At 37.4% G+C, this 21,649-nt stretch overlaps 1 protein-coding gene across 5 annotated transcripts in view; it reads right to left on the reverse strand.

The window, feature by feature from the left end:
* nbeab (neurobeachin b) overlaps positions 1 to 21,649 on the reverse strand; it is a 270,853-nt gene that overhangs the window by 158,112 nt on the left and 91,092 nt on the right. For all 5 annotated transcript variants that reach the window (XM_079885173.1, XM_079885172.1, XM_079885176.1 and 2 more), the window contains exons 13-24: positions 21,321 to 21,489; positions 12,483 to 12,562; positions 11,120 to 11,182; positions 9,969 to 10,066; positions 9,422 to 9,514; positions 7,682 to 7,790; positions 6,790 to 6,871; positions 6,443 to 6,566; positions 4,555 to 4,747; positions 3,195 to 4,154; positions 1,272 to 1,489; positions 857 to 1,010 (exon numbers count right to left, since the gene is read on the reverse strand). In XM_079885173.1, the coding sequence (XP_079741299.1) occupies positions 857 to 1,010; positions 1,272 to 1,489; positions 3,195 to 4,154; positions 4,555 to 4,747; positions 6,443 to 6,566; positions 6,790 to 6,871; positions 7,682 to 7,790; positions 9,422 to 9,514; positions 9,969 to 10,066; positions 11,120 to 11,182; positions 12,483 to 12,562; positions 21,321 to 21,489 (2,343 nt within the window). The remainder of the gene's footprint in view (positions 1 to 856; positions 1,011 to 1,271; positions 1,490 to 3,194; positions 4,155 to 4,554; positions 4,748 to 6,442; positions 6,567 to 6,789; positions 6,872 to 7,681; positions 7,791 to 9,421; positions 9,515 to 9,968; positions 10,067 to 11,119; positions 11,183 to 12,482; positions 12,563 to 21,320; positions 21,490 to 21,649) is intronic.

The raw sequence follows: 21,649 nt of genomic DNA on the forward strand, positions 1-21,649 counted from the left end.
GTATTCTTGGCATAAAACAAAAAATAAATAAAGCAAAAGAGAAAAACTTAGTTAAAAGACACTCAACAGTGAAGATTATACTTTAAATACGGTAACCGTAACGTTAGTAGCATCCTCCCTTAGGCATTCTGTTACAGTCGTGTCCACACTAATATGTTTTAATTTGAAACCGCACATTTTTCTCTCCGTTTTGGCCTTCCGTCCACATTGAGACGGCTTTTTTTATGAACGAAAACAAAGCTTTTTGAAAATGCTTTCCAATGTGGATACATTTAAACACGCTGCTTTCGCGCTGCCGTGTGGACTGTGAAAACGGAGGAGGGCATGTAACATATATTGTAGGGAGTACCATACCGATAGATATTCATGTTTATTCCAGTTTTGTGCCTAATGTGTTATTCACTTTCACACAGTTGCTAAAATATGTTACTTTGCACACTCTTCATATCACAGTCTGCAAAGACGACAGAAAATGTACTCACATTTGCTGTCCTGCGGCAAATATGAGAATTGCGTTTTAGACCAAACAAATATAATGGCGACTGAGTGCGATTTGGATGCTTCACTGAATGGTGAGATATTTTGCTAAATAAAATTATCCTGCCAGAAGAATTGCGTAATAACTTTCCTATGTCTTGTTCCGTCTCAGTGAGCTTTTATGAGGGTTTACTCATGCGCAGTTTGGTGAATATAGCGTTTTTTAACGTTTCAGTGTGGACGAGAAACATTTGGAAAACGTTAGTGTGGACCGTTTTCAAATGTATCCGGATTAATGTAGACGTTTGAGCAGCCTTTGCTTGCAGTAATCTATGTTGGCCACTGGGTGTCAGTATTGTCAAAGCTCTAGCACACTCACAGAGGGCGAGGTGGCAGCGGACAGCAGGGGAAGGATTCCTCCACAGGCGATGATGATGTTATCCACCATCTGTGAGATCAGGTGAATGGTGTTGTGTACAAAGATTATGTTCTCGTTGCTGTTGACAAAGTCCATAATGGATTTTGTCGAATGACTATGAGGGACAAGAGAAAAGGAGGGTGAGAAAAACCAAACCAATGATAAAGAGACATGCATCACAATAAGGACAAGTTGATTTTTGTTGTTATAGGCTACAATAATAAGAGTAGACAGAATTTATTATTTGACATAAACAAAAAAACAAAACTGCAAGACACAGAATTACAGTCCTATCGGGGGAAAAAATAGATAAAGTATGATACAGTAAATGGATTTGTATTTTTATCCCTCAGTGTTGTAAACTGTAGCCACTGACCTTCTCCAAATGTGTACATCTGATTCTAGTGCAAAGAGCAGATCTGTAAGTAAGCGCTGGTGCATTGGGGACCACTTGAACTCTGGGATACGGAACATGGTGGTGCGGGGACCAGGGCTGAACTGTCGACGCTGCTCTTCTGTCATTGGCATGCCTCTGAAGCCCAGATCCACACGCAGATCTCTATCCAGATGACTACCAGAACGGCCGTGCAAACTCTGAAAGCAAACCAATGCTTTTAAAACACACAAAACCGATGCACTTAAAAATCCAGGCATCTTAGAAAATGTATACAGCACTGATTGTTTATGACAGGTGTAATAATGAAGCGTTTGTGTAAAATATCCGGTTGTATTTCGTAGCATGGAGGAGAGATTGTGTTCTTTCTTCCAAAAGACTTACAAAAATGCCTTCATGCTGGAAACAACTTTAAAGATCTTTAGTTTCTTGAAAGTCAGCTGAAGAAGAATAAAGGCTGCAGTTGAAGTTATGCCAAGTTTTTTATTTTTTTGTTTTTGTTTCAAGCTGGCTTTGCCAAGCTGCAGACTTCATATTCTTCTAGGGTTCACAATATATCACACAACACCTCGGAAGCAGTTTTGGCAGTCATAAAGATGTCAAAGAGTGAACCCTCTTATATTTGAATGTTTTTTAATGCTATGGTAAATTATGGTAACTATGGTAAATTCAAATATCACCATATTTTTGTAATAGCTGATGGATAAATTTGAACACAATGACATTTAGACATGAGTCAATAATTAATTAAGATATTGGGATTTACTTTAATTGAAAGGCTGAGCTGTGTTCTCAGGATATTTTCATAAATTTCAGCTCAATTTATTCATTATAAATAAGGTTGGCCAAAACAATGGTTTCATATATTTAATGTTAACCTCTTTTCATTTCATAATTGTTTTACTGTTTACATTTTGCTAAAAGGCATATGATTGGGTCAATATGTGTCTACTTTACTGTAACATTCATCCTGGGATATATAGTGAAAATGTATAATGTGAAATGAAAAAGTAAAAAAAAAAAAAAAAAAAAAAGATAAATAAATGATTAAATGTTTAAAATGAGGAACAAGCAGGATGAATAATTTGGATTTTAAATAGTTACATTATATTACATATATTAAATGTTTATCGACATTGTCCATAACAATAAATAAATAAAATAAAATAAAATAAAATAAAAGTTTGACAACTCCAAATCTACACTATTGCTCAAAGGTTTGGGGTAAGTATTTATTTATTTTTTTATGTTTTTTAAAGAAATCTCTAATGCTTACCAAAGCTGCATTTACTTGATTAAGTAAAAAAACTGTAATATTGTGAAATATTATTACAATTTAAAATAACTGTTTTCTATGTTAATATTTATTTTAATGTAATTTATTCCTTTGATGGTAAAGCCGAATTTTCAAGGTTCCACCAATTCTTCCGTGTCACATGATCCTTCAGAAATCATTCTAATATGCTGATTTGGAACTTAAGAAACATTTCTTATTACTAGCAATGTTAAAAACAGTTGTGTTGCTTTTTAATTAAACATTTTTTTATATGTTTTTTTTTTCAGGATTCTTTGATGAATAGACAGTTCAAAAGAACAGCATTTATTTAAAACAGAAATATTTTTAACATTAAACACAAAATCTTTACTGTCTTTACTGTACAATTTGATGCATACTTACTGAATAAAAGTATTATATATATATATATATATATATATATATATATATATATATATATATATATATATATATATATATACATAATACTTTTATTCAGTCATATTAACCTAATCATATTAACAGTCATCAGTACAGTACATATTAATATTATTCAGTCATCTCCCTAATCATATTAACCTCAGACTTTTGAAAGTTAGTGTATATATGGCAGTACCAGTCATAGTTACCTGTGTTGTAGTAGTAGTCTGAATCTTCTTGATCTCTTTATCTTTGCCATCATCTGATTTCTCTGTGTCTGACGTGGTGCTGGTAACATCTGCAGTGCTCTTTACCCCAGAACCCCCTGGCTCCAACTCTACAGCCACAGTCTCAATCTGCCCAGGACATTTAGACAGGCTTTCCCCTTCAGAGACACTGAAACCACTCAAAGTAGTAAAGCTGTCATCCACCAAAGCCGTTGGGTTGGCGTCCAACTCTTTCGAGCTCTTGGTCATGAGAGCCAGAAGCCCAAGGTCTGCACTAGTGCTGGTGTGGACCTGAGGTTCCACTCCTGAAAGCGGAAGAGGTTCAGATGGTCCCATTTCAGGCAGGAGATTTTCCCCAGAGCTGGTTGCCATCGTGCCAAAGAGGAAGGTGTTGTTGCTGGAGATGGCATCTTTTTCATCAGCCAGGGTGATAAGAGGACCTGAGCTTTTGTCTTCTAGGCTGGCTTTAGGTACCAGTACGCCGTTTACACTGCTGTTCAGCTTCTCCACCACAGCCGAGTAGACGTTATCAAGGAGAGAGTCAACTTCCACCAAGCCACCATTTTCTGTGACAGGGAGGAGGTCCATGTCGTCCATCTTCACCTCTGTGGCCTCAACCTTCTCAGCTTTAATATCTACAAGCAGGTCATGAACTTCCACATGGACACCTGACGCTGGGTTCTCCTCATCCAAACTCTTAGATTCAGACAAGAGGTTTCGCCCGGAATCTGCCGTCTCTGGTTCATCCGCTTCACTCTCAGGAGTCTGGGTTTGGGAATCTGGGTCCAGCTCTAGAGTGCCTTTGATGGCGGAAGCCTGGGCTGAAAGCCCTGAAATGGTGCTGACAAGCCCCTTCTTCCCTTTCTTAATGTTCTCCTCTTCCTGTCGCTGGTATTCCTCATACATTTTGGCTAAATATTCCTTGTGAGCCTCATATGTCACCTGCCAAACAAATCGACAAATTTAGGCTACTTAATCTATCTATCTATCCATCCATCCATCCATCCATCCTCTCAAACAAGTCTTTGTCAAGCCCACATTTAGTTTGCCTTGACTAACTTTGCTTTTCTATTTTAAAACTACAGATATATGAATTTTATCTACTTCATTTAATTCTGCATCCTGTTTGCTACCTCAATTTAAATCCAATTCAAATTTAGGAATTGAATCGGCATTTAAAGGCATTCTCAATTAAATTCTCACACTTATGGAGCCCACTGTACTCTACATCTGGATTATATCATCCATCTCTGCTCTCTAGATATCTCAAATCAATATTGGCCAATTTAAAGCTTATAAGATCTACCACTACACGTATGTTCAGCTGGTAAAAACCATTTACTTTGGAGTGGGCTATGGAGAGTGTGTCCACCCACACACGCCAGCCGCCCCACTCATGCTTGATGGCGTGGTACAGAAGAATCCTGAAGATGTTGTAAACCATCTCTGTGATCTTCTGTTCCTCTGAGTTCTTAGGGTTAATGTAGCTGAGAGAGAACATCCAGTCCTGCCAAACGGAACACTGCAGCAGACACCTGTCACACCAGAAATGAGATGGATTAAGCTTTCGGCACTCACTCGTGTTAAACCCTCCGCTCCTCCGCAAACATCTTTTTTTACATCCTCAAACGACACTCAAAAGTGGAACCTAATTCACAAACCGACAAGTAACACAAAGCAATTTCAGCCTCAACCTCCATTAAACTTCAGATCTGCGAGGTAACGCTAAGAATGACTGGCAGCTATTTGAATAACACCTGAAGCACTTTGTGTTATCCACCACAATTTTTTTTCTCTGTGCATTGTGGCATAATAAATGGATCTTTGGGTGAGGCGGAATGAATTAAGCTTGTTTCTTTTGCTGAAACACTCCGGGTTGTAAGATTGCGGTAAGGATGGTTTAATTTCAAACCCATCCCTATCGGCTATTAAAGAGATAAACTACGGTGTGTAAACCATCGCTACAGGATTAGTTTATCCTGAAATGAAAATTGTCATAATTTACTTACCCAACAATCTATCTTCAGCGGAAAACAAAATAAACCTTTTTGAAGAATTGGATTGGTCACTTTGCAATGAAAATAAATGAGGAATTTCAAGATACAAAAAGGACTCCAATAAAAGTGATCCATACTAATTCCGCATTATATTCAATCTCTTAAGAAGTCACACACGATCGTTATTTACAAACAATCTGGACATTTGCACTGGATTTCCTTGGTTCATGTGCAAAGTACCAATGTCCAGTTTGTGAACAAAATGTTCCTTTGAGTCAAATCTTTCACAAAAACTGATCTGGGCTGCAGATCAGAAACTTTTGGCACAATCTACTATCTACAATCTACTTAAGCTTCTAACGCTTTTTTAAATGAAGCTCTGTAAGATCTGTTCAAGAATTGATCTGATTCTGGTTCTTAACTCACTGGCTCAATGATCGATCTCAGGATTAACAACTCACTGAAAGGGAAGAATATGAGTGGAGAAAATTTGATATTTTTCCTCACACAAATCTATTGTATGGTTTAAGAAGAGTCATGTGAATCACTTTTGGGTTCTCCTCCATCCTTTTTGAGGCTTGAAAGCCTCATTCCCCATTCGGTATAATTGCATAGAGAACAGTGTGAAGCACTGTCTTAATAATTCCTTTAGCACTGCACAAAAGAAAGAAAGCTGCATGGAACAACATGGGGATGAGAAAATAATGACACAGACAATTTTCATTTTAGATGAACATTAAATTCCATTAAAAGACAAATGTCTGGTCTAGTTACCAGTCACTGTTTACAGACGGTTTAGGAAAGCGCTTTGGAAATGTAACGACTTCATCAAGTCTAAAAGCTTCTTGACTGGCTCACTGTAGAACGTAATGATGGAGATGATGAAAAGTAATAATAACAGCCAATTGAGATTTCAGCACACACTGGGCGACTGATTGACTGCCAGACTTGTGATTGCACAGAGGAGCCCTGCATAAGCTTACGAGAGAAGAAAAGAAAAACCAACAGCCATAGGACAGCAGTGGAACTGGTGTGGATTCACATGTGTCTCTGAAACATCTGCTGTGAGAGAAACACGGCGAGGATTCGGAGGATTATTAAGCGTCACGGGGGGGCCCATTAAACACAACAACAAGGGAGAACGTCACTTTTCTCTGCGCTCTTTTCTGATCCGTTCACTAGGCGGTTAATTGCTGTCATTGCGGATGGGGCGAGAAAGGAAGAGACCCTCACCGTCTGTTTTCACGGCTGTTACTGAAGAGCTTGATCATGTCAGAGAGGAAGAGACGCCGCACCTCCATCAGGTCCACGCTGGCCGTGGAGCTCTTCAGCAGTGTGGCCACCACCTTAAGAATCACTGTGAACAAACAATAGAAGAACACGCATTAATCACTCAGCCAATCAATACAGAGTTGTATCCGATTGACACAGATGCGAACCAATGAAAGTGCACAATTGACACAAATGTGTAGAAGCAAACGTTTAATCATTCGCTAGTAAACTTTTAACTTCCACAGATGACAGTTAATGTATTAGGACCAGACCACAAAAAGAATGAATGGGCTGACAGAAAGAATTACTTGGGTTCTGGATCTTCACAGTAGAATCGGGTTCAGCATGAGGCTTGTGGACGACCTGTGTGCAAACCTGCTCTGTCAAAATCTAGACAGGAAATAGATCAGATGAGATGAGACATTACTAGAACAGATAAAGCATCAATTATTAAGATGGCTTAAAACTAAACTGAAAACTCTATTCAAATGTGGAGTGGATATACAATGGAACCAAGTAAAGCATAAAAAGTTAGAGATAAAAAAAAAATCCAAAAATATAACTAAACTGCCTCTTGCAAGTTACTAGTTACCTAAAGAAATGCAGAAAGAAATGCCCTTTTAAGCTTTCTATTCTAAGAGTCCTGAAAAAATGTATCACGGTTTCCACAAAACTATTCAGCAGCACAGCTGTTTTCAACATTGATAATAATAATTGTAACTTGAGCATCAAATCAGCATATAAGAATGATTTATGTCATATAAGAAGCATATAAGAAGGATCATGGAGTAAGACTGGAGTAATGATGCTGAAAATTCAGCTTTGACATCACATGAATAAATTACATTTGAAAATGTATATAAAATGTATGATATTATACTTAAAATCATGATAATATTATAAATATTTCACAACATAACTATATAAACAATTATTTATATCAAAATATGAATATGTAAAATATCTTATGCTCACCAAGGCTGCATTTATTTAATTAAACATAATAATTATATTGTTTATATAATTATATTGTGAAATATTTATAATTATTATCATGATTTTAAATGATGGTTTTCTATTTATATATTTTCAAATGTAGTTTATCAAAGCTGAGTTTTTTTTGCATATTTTATATTAAATAGTATATTTTAGTACAACTATAATACTGTATTGAGAATAGAACAGTCTGTTTTATATTACCTCATATAGTGTGTTGTATGTAGTTATCGACAGTGTGTTGGAGTGCAGCATCAGTCGTTCCCCAAGAAGTGTGAAGAGACTGTTTGTGTGCATTATTTCCACCTTCCTCCTGTGACAAAACACACACACACACACAAATAGAAAACATACTGTAGTTGAAAAGCTAACTTTCATACATCTCACAGCTAATGTCAAGCTAGCAGGAACAGGCCTTGATGGCGACTGAGCTTGGCACCTTTTGCATGGTGTCAGGTACCTTCAGTTTTTCACTCAGAATAACGAAGCAACCACCTCTGCGCTCTCGTCCTGGAAGAGCTGTGGCTTTCACAATCACAAACTATTCAGCAGCACATCATTCTGAGGAACTGTCAGGATGCTAAGCCTCCTAAATGCAATCCTGCCCAACAGCAAGTACAGACAAATGGGGACTGTACAGTAAAATGACAACCAGGAAAAAGTATGTTTTAAAGTGCCTGTGAGCATTCAGGATGTTAACCACTCAACGATGGATATGCTAATGACGACAAAAAGCAAATGTGGGTTTTATGTGCACTCTAGGCTAACTGCAGTACAAGTCTGCAAATGTCAGTGGGCTTGTAAAGTTCTAAAAACAGCATGGTTGCCTTTATATTTTTGTAAGTGTTTATTTAAGGGAAACCGTCTTATGCATGAATTTGCCCTCACACCAATACATATATATATATATCATTGCATATATATACAATACCAAAATACAGTGTGTGTGTGTGTGTGTGTGTGTGTGTGTGTGTGTGTGTGTGTGTGTGTGTGTGTGTGTGTGTGTGTGTCTGTATGTGTATTGGTGTAAGTGGGGTCGGTAAAATTATAACTACATTCTGGCCTAAAAAAACTTCTGGCCTTAAAACTACATTCCGTGACAAAACAACAGTAGAATTTGAACAATTATGGTGTTTGCTTGTCTGCCATGACAACTCTGTGAAAGAAATGCTGCAAGCAGAGTGATCGACTAATAGAATATCTCATGGCTGGAAAAGGCTCTCAGCCAATCAGAATTGAGAACCTGAACGAACTGTTGTGTATATATATATATATATATATATATATATATAAGATATGACGGTACTGCACATGACGTGGATCTCACACGCGACCCAGTTTCTCACTGAAAAGCTAGTCCTGAAGAGCACTTTCAGAATTTCTGTGAAATCCTCCACCTCCCCCAGCTCCACCTGCCTAGATCTGCTATGAAATGTATGTATGTCTATTCATGTAGCATATCTTACATGATCACAGCAGCGTGTCTGTGTTTCTCTTGGGAGTAGCTCTGCAGCAGAAGCATCAATTATCAACATCAGCAGCCATATATTGTCCTTCTGTATATTAAATCACATGCTAAATGTTTTCAGAGAGTTGTTATGATTGAAATATATATATATAATTTAATAAAATTGTAATTTGAGGTGACTTCCATTACACCACTCATCCCTACATAGATACACTCTCACAAATATCAACATACACACACTAGTTAAAAGAAGAGGCTTATGGGTAGAGTATCTCACTATACTTAACAAAAGCCCTGGAGCCATTTAAAGAATATTTCTGAAGAACTTTAAAATTTCATAAAAACATTACTGAGGAGGACGCTGTCCTTATGCAACCACAAATTTCACCTTGTCGGATTCACTTGAGAAAAGATATCTCTTGGAAGACTTTGTATGTGAAAGTGACTCTGGAAAAGAGAAGAATGGATGTACTCACTTGTGACCTAAGTGTTTGAGAAAATATGCCAGAACTTTCAGAGCCTGAACTCGGATACTTTCACTCTGGGAAGCCAGAAGTTTGTACACCACCCTGGAAAGAAATGAAATTAAAATGAAACTAAAAAGAGAATTATTGTGATTTAATTCATTAAATATTAAGTTAAAAACAAGAATCAGAGGGAAAGTGCCAAACACTTAAGTCTTTCAATTAATCAAGTGGCACATAAAAAAAAAAAAAACAATAATAAGTAACACTTGAGAGGAAATGGCATTGTGTAAACCACCATGAAGCTTTTCATCAAAGTCATATCAGTTATTTTAAACCAATCCCGAAACTTTATCAAATCCATCTATATTTCATTAGCTTGACATGCAGGGTGTGAGCTTTATCCTGCTTCTCAGAAAATAAATAAATAAATATGAAAATATCATTCCAATTCCTATGTCGAGTCTTGTGAATAATTCATGATTGTATCAACTCCATCATGGGAGACAAGATGAAATATAATGAAATTTGACTCTGTGTGGAGTACAAGGATTTTTACCGGATTCCATTCCTCTGGTCAAATGCAGGAATCATGGAGGCAGGGTGCTCAGACATGAGGGCCACAAGCAGCTGAAGAACATCATGGAGGTTCTCATCCTGAATTGAGTAAAAGGCATAAACACACATCCTGCATTTAAAGAGGTACTTCACCGCTGGGCTTTCAATAAAACATAATAAAGCACACGCACACACACACACACACACGCACACACACACACACACACACACACACACACACACACACACACACTTCTTCTTCTTATATATATTACATATATATTTCTTTAATGCAACTCTGTGTTGCATTTTATTCCAATCTTGAAGCACATGGTACCAGTTAAAAGTTTGTGCAGGCTTAATCATTTTTTAATAGGAGTATTTTCTACATTTTAGAACAATAGTAAGTTGAAAACTATTAAATAATGGAAGTATGGAAATTATGTAGTGACCAATTATTAAATAAATCAAAACCATCTTATATTTGAGTTTCTTCAAAGAGGACACCCTTTGTCTAGATTTGAGTTCAGCTTACTTCATGAGGTGCATTTTGGGATGCTCAAACAGTATAGAATAAGATTAAGTGTACATCACTGTTCAAAAGTTTGGGAGATTGGGGTCTGTAAGATTTTTAAATGTTTCTAAAAGAATACTGCATATAATAGATAAAAAAAAAACAGTAGTATTGTGAACTATTATTACAATATAAAATAAATAAAAAATTATTCCTCTGATGTCAAAGCTGAATTTTCAGCATCATTACTTCCAGTAAAAAAATGTTGTTTGATTTACAGTAGTTTTTCTTTTTTTTAATTTGCAATTATTTACACAAAAAATTATAAAATAATTCACTATATATATATATAAATATTGAGTTTTGCGCTGGTCTTATTCTCAGATAGGAAATCATATGTTAGCCTGAAGATGGGTGTTCGGAAATGTGTGTAGTCTATATGATCCACTTTAAAATGACTAAAGATTAAGTGTAATAGGAAGTCGCTGAGTCACTGATTTGAATTTCTTTCAGTCAAATCTTAATTTAAGGTGTGTAAAATTGGGCCCATTTAAGAACATGAATGAAGAATAGGAAATGTTCTAAAACAGATATATGTCATATATATGTATGAATACTGTAATATGGCGAAGACCCACCTCATGCATGGTCAGCAGGTAGTTTAAAATACTTTGAAGCTCATCTTCTTTAACACCTCGGTCCTGGCGAATAATAATAAAAAAAAGAAACGTCAACAAAAAGCTGAGCTGTGCTACTTTTGCAATATGCTGTTGTTAAAAACCCAACTGCACTTATAAGCTGCTACTTCCATCAGCATGCTGACAAACTATGAAATATAAATAGAAAGAAGAAAAAAAAAAACCCCACAAAATAACAATGAGTTAAAATTCAGTGAGGCTGTTTGCGGAAATGAATGTTCACAGCAAAGTTTTGTCCTGATTTTTACAAGCTGTCTCTTATTGCCAGCAGCCATATCAAGACAAGCCCAAGACTGGTTGCCCACTGAAGCTAAGCAGGGTTGAGCCTGGTCAGTAACTGGATGGGAGACCTCCTGAGAAAACTAGGTTGCTGCTAGAAGAGGTGTTAGTGAGGCCAGCAGGGGGCGCTCACCCTGTGGCCTGTGTGGGTCCTGTGTGGCCTGACCCCAATATAGTGATGGGGAGACTATACTGTCAAAGAGCACCGTCCTTCGGATGAGACGTTAAACCGAGGTCCTGACTCTCTGTGCTCATTAAAAATCCCAGGATGTCCTTCGGATAAAAGAGTAGGGGTTTAACCCCCGGCATCCTGACCAAATTTGCCCATTGGCCCCTGTCCATCATGGCCTCCTAATCATCCCCATACATACTGAATGGTATGCTCTACACCAGTAAGCTGGTGTGTGGAGGGCGTTCTGCCGTTGCATCGTCCAGGCGGATGCTGCACATTGGTGGTGGTTGAGGAGATCCCCCCCCCCCCCTCCTTCTATGTACCCAGAAAAGCACTATATGTAACAAATTATTTATTATTATTATTAGGTAAGCAGCGTGAACTGTCTGGTTGGAGCTGTGCTGATGAACGCACATGTTTCCCATTACTGCGAGAGCACAGGCAGCTTGAGAGCTAATTGTTGTGGCCACCTGACAGATTTCTTGATGTGTTAGCACTGGTCTGAACAAGTGTACACTTTTTCCTACAGTCCTGTTAGAAAATTGTAAACAGCTGGGATTGGTGAATGAGAGCGAAACCCTGCCAAAGCAACAGCCCTAGAGCTGTTGTTCTCTATATTTTGGTAAATCAATACAGGCACAAAATGAAAATGAATTGATTCTACTGAACTGTATTAGATGTAGTATTCTAGCAGGTTAATATAGTTTTGATACAAAAACCCCAGTTAAACTATGGTTAGTTAATACACATTCAAGGATGGTATGATTTGGGACAGATGTCAAGTCATTTTATTTGTATTATCATTTGTCTGCATATGCTACATATTATGTGAATACATGAAATGATGCTTACCTTCAGTATGAGCTGTTTGAGGAACAGCAGCATGAAGGCTCTGAGGGAGGTGATCTCTTTCTGCAAGGGCCGAGGACCGTCTGCTAACACAGGAGTCACAGAGGAACTGTTACATCAAACCGCACGACATCTCAGAAATGTCATGTTTAATGTTTCACAGATACTGGCATTAAGTTCATAGTGAGAGTGTCAAAGAGCGCCTCGCTCTCAGTCAGTGGAGAACCGTGGCATGGACAGGGGCTTCTGCCAGTCGAGAAGAGCGGAGAGGTCAGAGTTCTCAGAAGAAAAGCTAAGCCCTTATTAACTCCAGACGGGAAGACAGCTAGAGCTCAGCAGGCCACACTTCATTTCAGTAACATCTGCACTAATTTCGAATCCCTGGTCACTCTGATTTTGCAAAGTAAGACATGTTTCCTGGGTCAGCATATTTTGTTGATCCTGGAACAACATTCTAGTCCAAAAACTTAGTCCTTACCTAAACCCAATCCTACTCATTAACATATCCCTAAAATAAGAGGGAAATGATAGGTGTAGAAGCACCTAACCCTGATTGTAAGCCTAAACTTAACATGAACTGTTAACTTGTCCTTTAAATCTGATTGGTTGATTGGAATGTTTAACCAGGAACATGTTTGGTAACGTGATATTCACCCTCATACTTCCAGAGCTCCTTTTTAGTACTTTTTAGACGTGTGAGTGACAGATTTCCATTTGCTGTTTTACTGGGAATGGCCTGAGCATAAAAAGAAGAACAAATTGATTAGCTGTCATATTCACAAATTGATCTCAGGAGGTCTGATCACCACCAATCACTTGCTATTACACTTGTCTAATATGATCAACTCTGTTAAATGTATGATGTCTCTTTCTCTATTCATATCAGCGGCGACCAGAAAAAAAAAAAAATCTTTAAAGGTTTTATTCTTCAAGAATTGTAAAGCACAATTAAGCAACTGGAGCTGTTTTTACATTTACAGATCCATTTCCAAAAACAGATCAGCCTCTGCAGTTTTAATCTCACTACATATTTCTGAATAAATGGAGATCTTAGCATTGCTTTTATTAAACAGATTACGCAATTGATTGTCCATTGTCTTAGTCCTTCCTTCAATGTAAAGAAAGCTGTTTTTAAAGAGAGATCATGGGATGTTATCTACCCAGTCAATAAGATGATTGATTAGTGTACATTTTTCTATAAATGATTAATAATTTGTCTCTCTAAAAAAGAACCCAAAAAATCCAAACAAAATAAAACATTCCCCAGCCCACATTAATCTGAACAGCCATTACAGTACTAAAATTGATATTAAAAGCGTAATTTCATTGGTAAACACCAAAATCTGCATTCTAAGAGACTTTGGAGCAACTGGGCGTAGATTGGTTTATCTCCAAATTGGGGGAAAAAAATATTTTAAACAATTTTCCTGTCTACTGGATCTCATTAGGAGATCAAATTCATGATTCAAGCAAAACTAAACAGATCAATAGAATGACTGATATCTCTTTTACTCAATAACACTTCTTCCTGCACCATTTAATTGATTGTGAATATGAACACTCACGGCAAACACTATCTCTTATTTGCAAAGAGTAATGAATCTGGCATGGTGTCAAACAGATAATCAATGCATATGTACTCTCACAGTCTCCCTATGCAGTGCACTATCCTGAAGATCAGCCCAAACAGCAGTGTATGTGGAAGCTCCTTATCAAAATGGATCTGTGGGGCATATACAGAAGTGAAATTAAAAACCATCCCTTCAGAGGGTGTATGTCTTAATGCGGGCCACAGTAAATATACAGTAATTGGATCTGGAGTCATACTACGGCTTATCTTCTGAAGCCAGGAAAATGGGAAAACGAAGCCAAAAGAAAAATTTATTCAGCCCCTGGAGTTTTACACAAAAGATCTCACACAGCAGAACTGGACTTGGGTTTTGACCGGCTAAACATTAACAACGGTGATTAACTGTGTGTGTGCTCGAGCATTTAAACACCAAAACATGTCTCTACGCAAGTACATGAACGTTAATGCTGTCCCAAATAAAAAAAAGAGAACATTCAGAAATAACGTTTTCATAACATAATGGGAACGTTAGCAAAGCGTTCAGTTGGCTGGGACTGCAGTCAGAAGAAAGCTACATTTTCACTAGTTAGTTAAAATCCCCTTGTGGTGAAAATCAAGTTTTTAATGTTGTTTATTTTATTTCAAATGCTTTAAGACAAACCATGTGCAAATTCATAAGTCAACACCATTGCTGAGTATTTTCTACTTAAAAATAATCAGTCTCAAAAACAAGGTTTGAAATCGCTGGTGTTTCTGACGTCACAAACTACCCTGTAAACAATCACGTCAACGAGTGGATCTCTGAGCTGGCATGAGTGAGTGGAGGCGGGGTTAATTCGCATTTTCATAGAACCACGTCATTTTGGTGATCAAAGATGAGTTTTAAGGGATAAAATTATTGACTATAGGGGGACTTTAAAGTTATTCAGTCTGTCAACATGTTTATAACTAGCTACATGAACAAAACAGATCCAATTTAATAGCACAGACATCCACAGACAGCTCTATCAGTGTCTTGGGTACTGAGGTTTGTTACTGCCACTTTAAATTCAAGAACTTTTCGCTGTGCTTGATGTTTCTTGAGGGAGTCTTTCTATATATGTCTCTCAAGACACTGGTGAGAAAAGGCTGTCTGTGCTATTGAAAACAATGGGCAGGAGTGATGCATGACTTTAATTTGTGAAGTCTTGCTTGCTCTTAGAGAGATAGAGAGAGAGAGTGTGTGTGTGTGAGAGAGAGAGAGAGAAAGGTTTGTGATTAGCTGATGTTGCTCCAGTGTAAAACAGAACTCTTTGTTGCAGTAATTGAACAACTTCATTATGTTATACTGCTTTCACTATAACCCATCCCTTTGTGGAAAAGACAAAAAAGACTGCAGCGTTTGACAAATGAAGAATAAATCAATGCAGACCGCCACATAGAATTACCTACTTGGCAAGCCAGAGACAAATTATTTTACATACTTTAGGAGAGCTCCTCTAGGACCTCTTCACCTGGTGTGACTGCGAAACGTGTTTGAGTGTTTCTTTGTGTGTCGCTGAGGTTTAATCTTCATGATGGTGTAGTAATATCAGCACCAGCTGCTTTTCATGATAAGAAAAGCCATCCATCTTCTGCACTTGTGTGTATATATGTGTGTACTAAGTGTTAGGTTCTTTAGATATTCATTTAGTTTTAATCACAATCTGAAAAGATTCTGTGCCGTTTTATGAGCCTGAAGAAAATGTAATTAATTATTACACTGGGAGTATCACTTCCGATCAATTTAGTGCATTCTTGCTACGTATCGGAAGTGGTATTAAAGACATTTACATTGTTACAAAATATTTCTATTTCAAATAAATACTGTTATGTTCCTTTGCAGTTTCATTTGATCGAAGAACCCTGAAAAAAAAAAATGATCACCATTTCCAAGAAACAAAACAAATAACAGCACAACTGTTCAATGTTGATAGTAATAATAAATGTTTCTTGAGCAGCAAATCATCATATTATTATTATTTCTGAAGGATCATGTGACACTGAAGACTGGAGTAATGATGCTGAAATTTCAGCTTTGCATCACAGGAATAAATAAGATTTTCAAATAGAAACAATTATTTTAAATTGTAATAACATTTCACAATATTACTGTTTTAAACATATTTTTTATTAAATAAATGCAGCCTTAGTGAGCATACGAGACCCCAAACTTCTGATATACACTGCCATAGAGGTTCGTTTGTATTAACTTGTATGGTAAAAACAAAAGGATGATTCTGGCGCATAAACTCATGTTATTCACATTATTAATTTCACATGAAACTCTCTGTCTGGAAGAGTGATGTACTACTTGGCTTCCACATCCACAGACAGCACTTGACAATTTGAATAGCTGTAAGGGTCTTTCTAGCACCTGGCGCTCTTAAAACCAGCATTGCCACTGACCAATAGGTGTAAAAAAGTGAGATTGAGCCCTTATTTCAAAACAAAACACAGCATATTAGGCACAACCCATGCTACCTACCCTCTCCACTCACGCTCCATCCCCGCACCAGCCAATTGCAGCGATCTGAATCTGTTTATGTGTAATCAAAACCAGACTCAGGGGTCAACAACACAAAAAAGCTTCAGCAAAATCAGTAATCCAATCCACTACTTCTAAGACAAATTACAGGCTTAATCGTTTACTGCTTTGTGAAAAAAACATCACGCTCTCTAATTTTTCGGTGGAGGGTTTTCTTCCTATTTTATTTTAAGCAAAAGAGAAAAGAGAAAAGATGGAAGGAAATTGTGGAGAAGCAAATCGCAACAATCTGTGAAGATTTGGTATTACCGTCACTTTGATAATGAATTACTCTTTCTTCAGGCTCACCAGAATAATTTCAGATTGTGACGAAGACAAAATGGATATCTATAGAACATAACATAGTAATAACACACACACTCAATATAAAAAGATTCTTATCTTGAAAAGCCGTTTGCACAGATAATAATACATGCATTCGATCCTACAGCTTCCATACGAGCACCACAGCTCAACTTATCCAAAGAACATGTACTTGATTAGCTTCGGCAATTAGGCCCTGCTGGTAGATACCACTGTGTAGATGGTATCAGTTTGGAGCCAGTTTTTTTCAAATTAATAAATACTTGTATTCAGCATGGACACATCAAATTGATCAAGATGTTTCCATCTAAAAAATAATGCTTCTTTTGAGCTTTCTTTTCAATAAAGTATCCTGTAAAAAAGGATGTATCATGACCTCCACAAAGAATATTAAAGGGGACCTTTTATGCTAAATTCACTTTTACATGGTGTTTGAACATAAATGTGTCAGCAGTGTGTGTACACAACCACCCTATAATGGTAATTATAATGTTTTTTAAATCCCCATAAGTAGTGTCTCAGAATAAGCAGTTTGCAGTTTCTATGCTATGTGATGTCACATTGCACAGGCCCCACCCACAACTGCTGACGGACTCCGCCCTATTGGCATAGACCCCGCCCTGAGTGAGCTGTACACAGTCCTCCATGTTTATCTCCTTGCCAGAACATTTAACAACAGCATTTAAGTAAGAAATGTATTTAAGAAAAGAAGAAAACAAGTAAGAATTAAGTAAGAAAACATATAATTGCCAAAAATATGCCTTTCAAATATGATGAAAAACACTGGGCTTCAGACTTTGTCAGTGAGTTAACCAACTCACCTAAATCCTATAGACTGTAGATACATATCTATGAGCCAAAACCTTATGACCATCTGCCTTATATGCTGTTGGTCCTCCATGTACTGCCAAAACAGCGCTGATCCACCGAGGCATGGACTCTACAAGAGCCCTGAAGGTGTCCTGTGGTCTCTGGCACCAATACATTAGCGGCAGATCCTTCAAGTCCTGTAGGGTTGAGAGGTGGGGTCGCTGTAGATCGAACTTGTTGGTCAAGCACATCCCACAGATGCTCAACTGGGTTGAAATCTGGCGAATTTGGAAGCAAGGGCAACACCTTGAACTCTTCATCATGTTCATCAAACCATTCCTGAACAATGTGTGCACAGGGAGCATGATCCTGCTGAAAGAGGTCACTTCCACCAGGGAACACCATTGTCATGAACCTGGTACCTGGTCTGCAACAATATATAGGTAGGTTGCAAGTGTCAAATTTACATCCACATGACTGGCCGGACCTAGGGTTTCCCAGCAGAACATTGCCCAGAGCATCACACTCCCTCCACTGGCTTGTTGTCGTCCCACAGAGCATCCTGCCTCCATCACTTCCGCAGGTAAACGGCACACGTACACGGCCGTCCACGTGATGTAAAAGAAAACGGGACTCATCAGACCAGGCGACCTTCTTCTACTGCTCCAAGGCCCAGTTCTTACACTCGCGAACCCATTGTAGGTGCTTTCGATGGTGGACAGGGGTCATCATAGGCACTCTGATTGGTCTGCGGCTGAACAGTCCCATACCTGTACACAGCACTGTGGTTGTGACACATTCCTCCCATAACCATCATTACAATTTCAATGTACTTGTGCCACAGTAGACCTTCTGTTGGCTCTGACCAGACGGGATAGCCTTCGTTGCCCTCGAGCATCGATGAGCCTTGGGCGCCCAACACCCTGTCACCAGTTTGTGGTTTGTCTCTCCTTGGACACTGTTGGTAAATTCTCACCACCGCTGACCGGGATCATCCCACAAGCCCTGCCGTTTCAGAGATACTCTGGCCCTGTCGCCTTGCCATTACAATTTATTGCATCCAACAATACATTTCTCCTGAATCCAACACCTTGATTATGAGAACTGAACTGATCTAATCTACCCAGACCTTAATATGTGGCCTTGTTTGGAGATGATCAAGGATATTCACTTCACCTGTGAATGGTCATAATGTTTTAGCTCATCGGTGTATATGATATTAATCAAATATTTACACAAAACATTAACTGCTGTATATTCTAAATTACATTATAATCTCAGAAAATCAAAGTCACATTGTGAATACATTGTTTTAGTAACGGTGCACTAAAACGTCATCAAAATTATATATAAAATGTTTTAAAAAATTGGAATCTTTGACATTTGGTTCAATTCTGCAACAAAAAATGTATTTGTCGACTAAAATGAGATGCAGTTTAGTCACAAATAAATAACTGAATATGACATGAAATATTGACTAAATGTAAAGGATATTTTTGTCACAAGACAAAACTTATGGCATTTAAAACTGTGAAAAAAATGAAAGTAGCTGTGTATCCTGATGATACAAAATACTTGGTGCTAACAACTAATCTATAGCTCTTAACGCTTTGTTTAATGCGATTTCATATACAGTAACCAAAAGGAATAATTAAGCACATTTATATTTCTCAGTCCCACAGTGAGAGCGCCAGCACACTGAATCTCTGAAGTTCTTTTAATCTCTCAGTCTGCTGCTTATTAAAGTCACTGAACAGCTTCATGCTATCTAACATGAATTCCAATATATACAGTACAGTCAATTTATCAATGCAAAACACTATCACAAAGGTAATTTTTGCCTCTCTGTTTTAACAAACAACAAAATTGTTCTAAAATAGTCGAGAGCATAGAACACAGACCCTGACCTCAAAACGAGTGAAGAGAGAGTATTTGTGAATTATTCAGAGGACATGAAACTCTAAAAGATTCTAGCTGTAGGTGCTTTCAACTTCAGCGGGAAATCATTGCAGAGAGAACAGTGGAAGCTTTGGCATGAGGAAAAGAGAGACAAAACAGAATAGAGGAGAGGAAAAAGAAAGAGTGTGTACCTGAAAGTGTGTTATAAGACAGGAAAGAATAGGAAAACCAAGTATGGTACAGTTAAAAGTAATGATCTATATAAAAAAAGGCTATAAAGGGGAGTAAGAGATGAAAAGGAAAGCATATGTTCAACCATGAAAGGCTAGTTGCGAGCTGCCCATGGTGAGCCATGTGAAATCCAGAAGACTAGTTCCAGTGTCTCACAATGTGGGTTATTATTACTCCACTGTGCTCTTTTATACCTCTACGGAGAGCGTTTAAAACATGTTTGAAAGGATGGGAAAGAGAAATTGTACCAAATGTCAGAGAAAGGTGCGGGCAGTTACAATGCTAGGCTAGGTTTATTCAAAAGTACTCCGCAGGTGACAGTGTTGAGCTTCATTAAAATTCACTCTCAGAAACTGCAGACTGTTTATTAGACCAGGATGAATTTGACGCTGATGTCCCTACTAGGGTGCTCTATTTTATATTAATTCCATAAAAAATGTGCCATGTTTGCAACTTGTGTATAGTCTAAAACCCTGATTCATGTCATTTAATTATTTTCAAGCAATAAATGGTATCAAATTAGTATCAAATATTTGATATTAGTATCAAATAATTACAAAAAATGATTTAAAAAAATATATGATAATACAATGTATTAATAATAATAATAATAATAATAATTGATCACAGGCTGAAAGGCAATAAAAAAATTTAATAAATACATAAAATTAAATAAAAAATAAATTATGAAATAAGTATTAATTATACAAAATAAAAAAACATCCTAATTTTCAAAATGTAGTGGAGAAATCATGCAGTAATATAACTGCAAAGTAACACTGCAAACTATTTATTGATTCCAGGTCAATAAAATGATTAAACAATTAATAAAAATAATATAGAAATATAAATAATTATTTTACATATATATTATAGTTCTTACTCCAATTGTGTGCTTTTACTACCTCAGAAAAAGTATCAGGACACCAAATTGTACCCTATTTGTGTAAAGTGGCAGCTATAGTATGCTGCTTTTTTGGAAGGGCGACATAAAGAATAAAAATATATAACATAATATAAATGTAGATTCATTTAGATTAAATTGCATGCAACATGTTGCGAGAGTGTGTGTGTGTGTGTGTGTGTGTGTGTGTGTGTGTGTGTGTGTGTGTGTGTGTGTGTGTGTGTGTGTGTGTACTTAATTATATTTTGGGGACAAATTTGTATCCAGAAGTGAACAAAACCTGACAAAATCTCAAACGTCCTCATTTATAAAACTGGTATAAAAATAATGTAAATAAAGGTTTTTAATAAATGTAAAAATGCAAAAAGTTTTGTGTGATGGCTAGGTTTAGGGGTAGGGTTAGTGTAAGGGACAGAATATACAGTTTGTACAGTATAAAAACATTACGTCTATGGAATGTCCCCATTTAGATAGTTACGTTAACGTGTGTGTGTGTGTGTGTGTGTGTGTGTGTGTGTGTGTGTGTGTGTGTGTGTGTGTGTGTGTGCGCGTACAGACCCAGGCCTTTGGGTGTGATGCCGCTGGTGTGGGCAGGATTCACAGCCCAGTAATAGTACTTCAGTATGTGCATGATCTGCAGGACGGTCCCCACTCGACGGATGGTGTTGTAGATGGTTGCCGTGCCAATGAACTCTGCCGAAAGGTACGTGTACAGCGAGAGCTGAACCTGAACAACACAAACACACAAACACAGATGTATGGTTACAAAAGGTTACAGCTGCCTTGAGCAAGAATACTAAACTCTGATGATTACTTCTCATCATCCTTCTGTTGTTTCTAAACTGCATCCAAAGATTCCTCATTAAAATTCTGTTTCCCATTTCCAT

The sequence above is a fragment of the Squalius cephalus genome, assembly GCF_949319135.1.
Source record: "Squalius cephalus genome assembly, chromosome: 11".
NCBI classification, from domain to species: Eukaryota; Metazoa; Chordata; class Actinopteri; order Cypriniformes; family Leuciscidae; genus Squalius; species Squalius cephalus.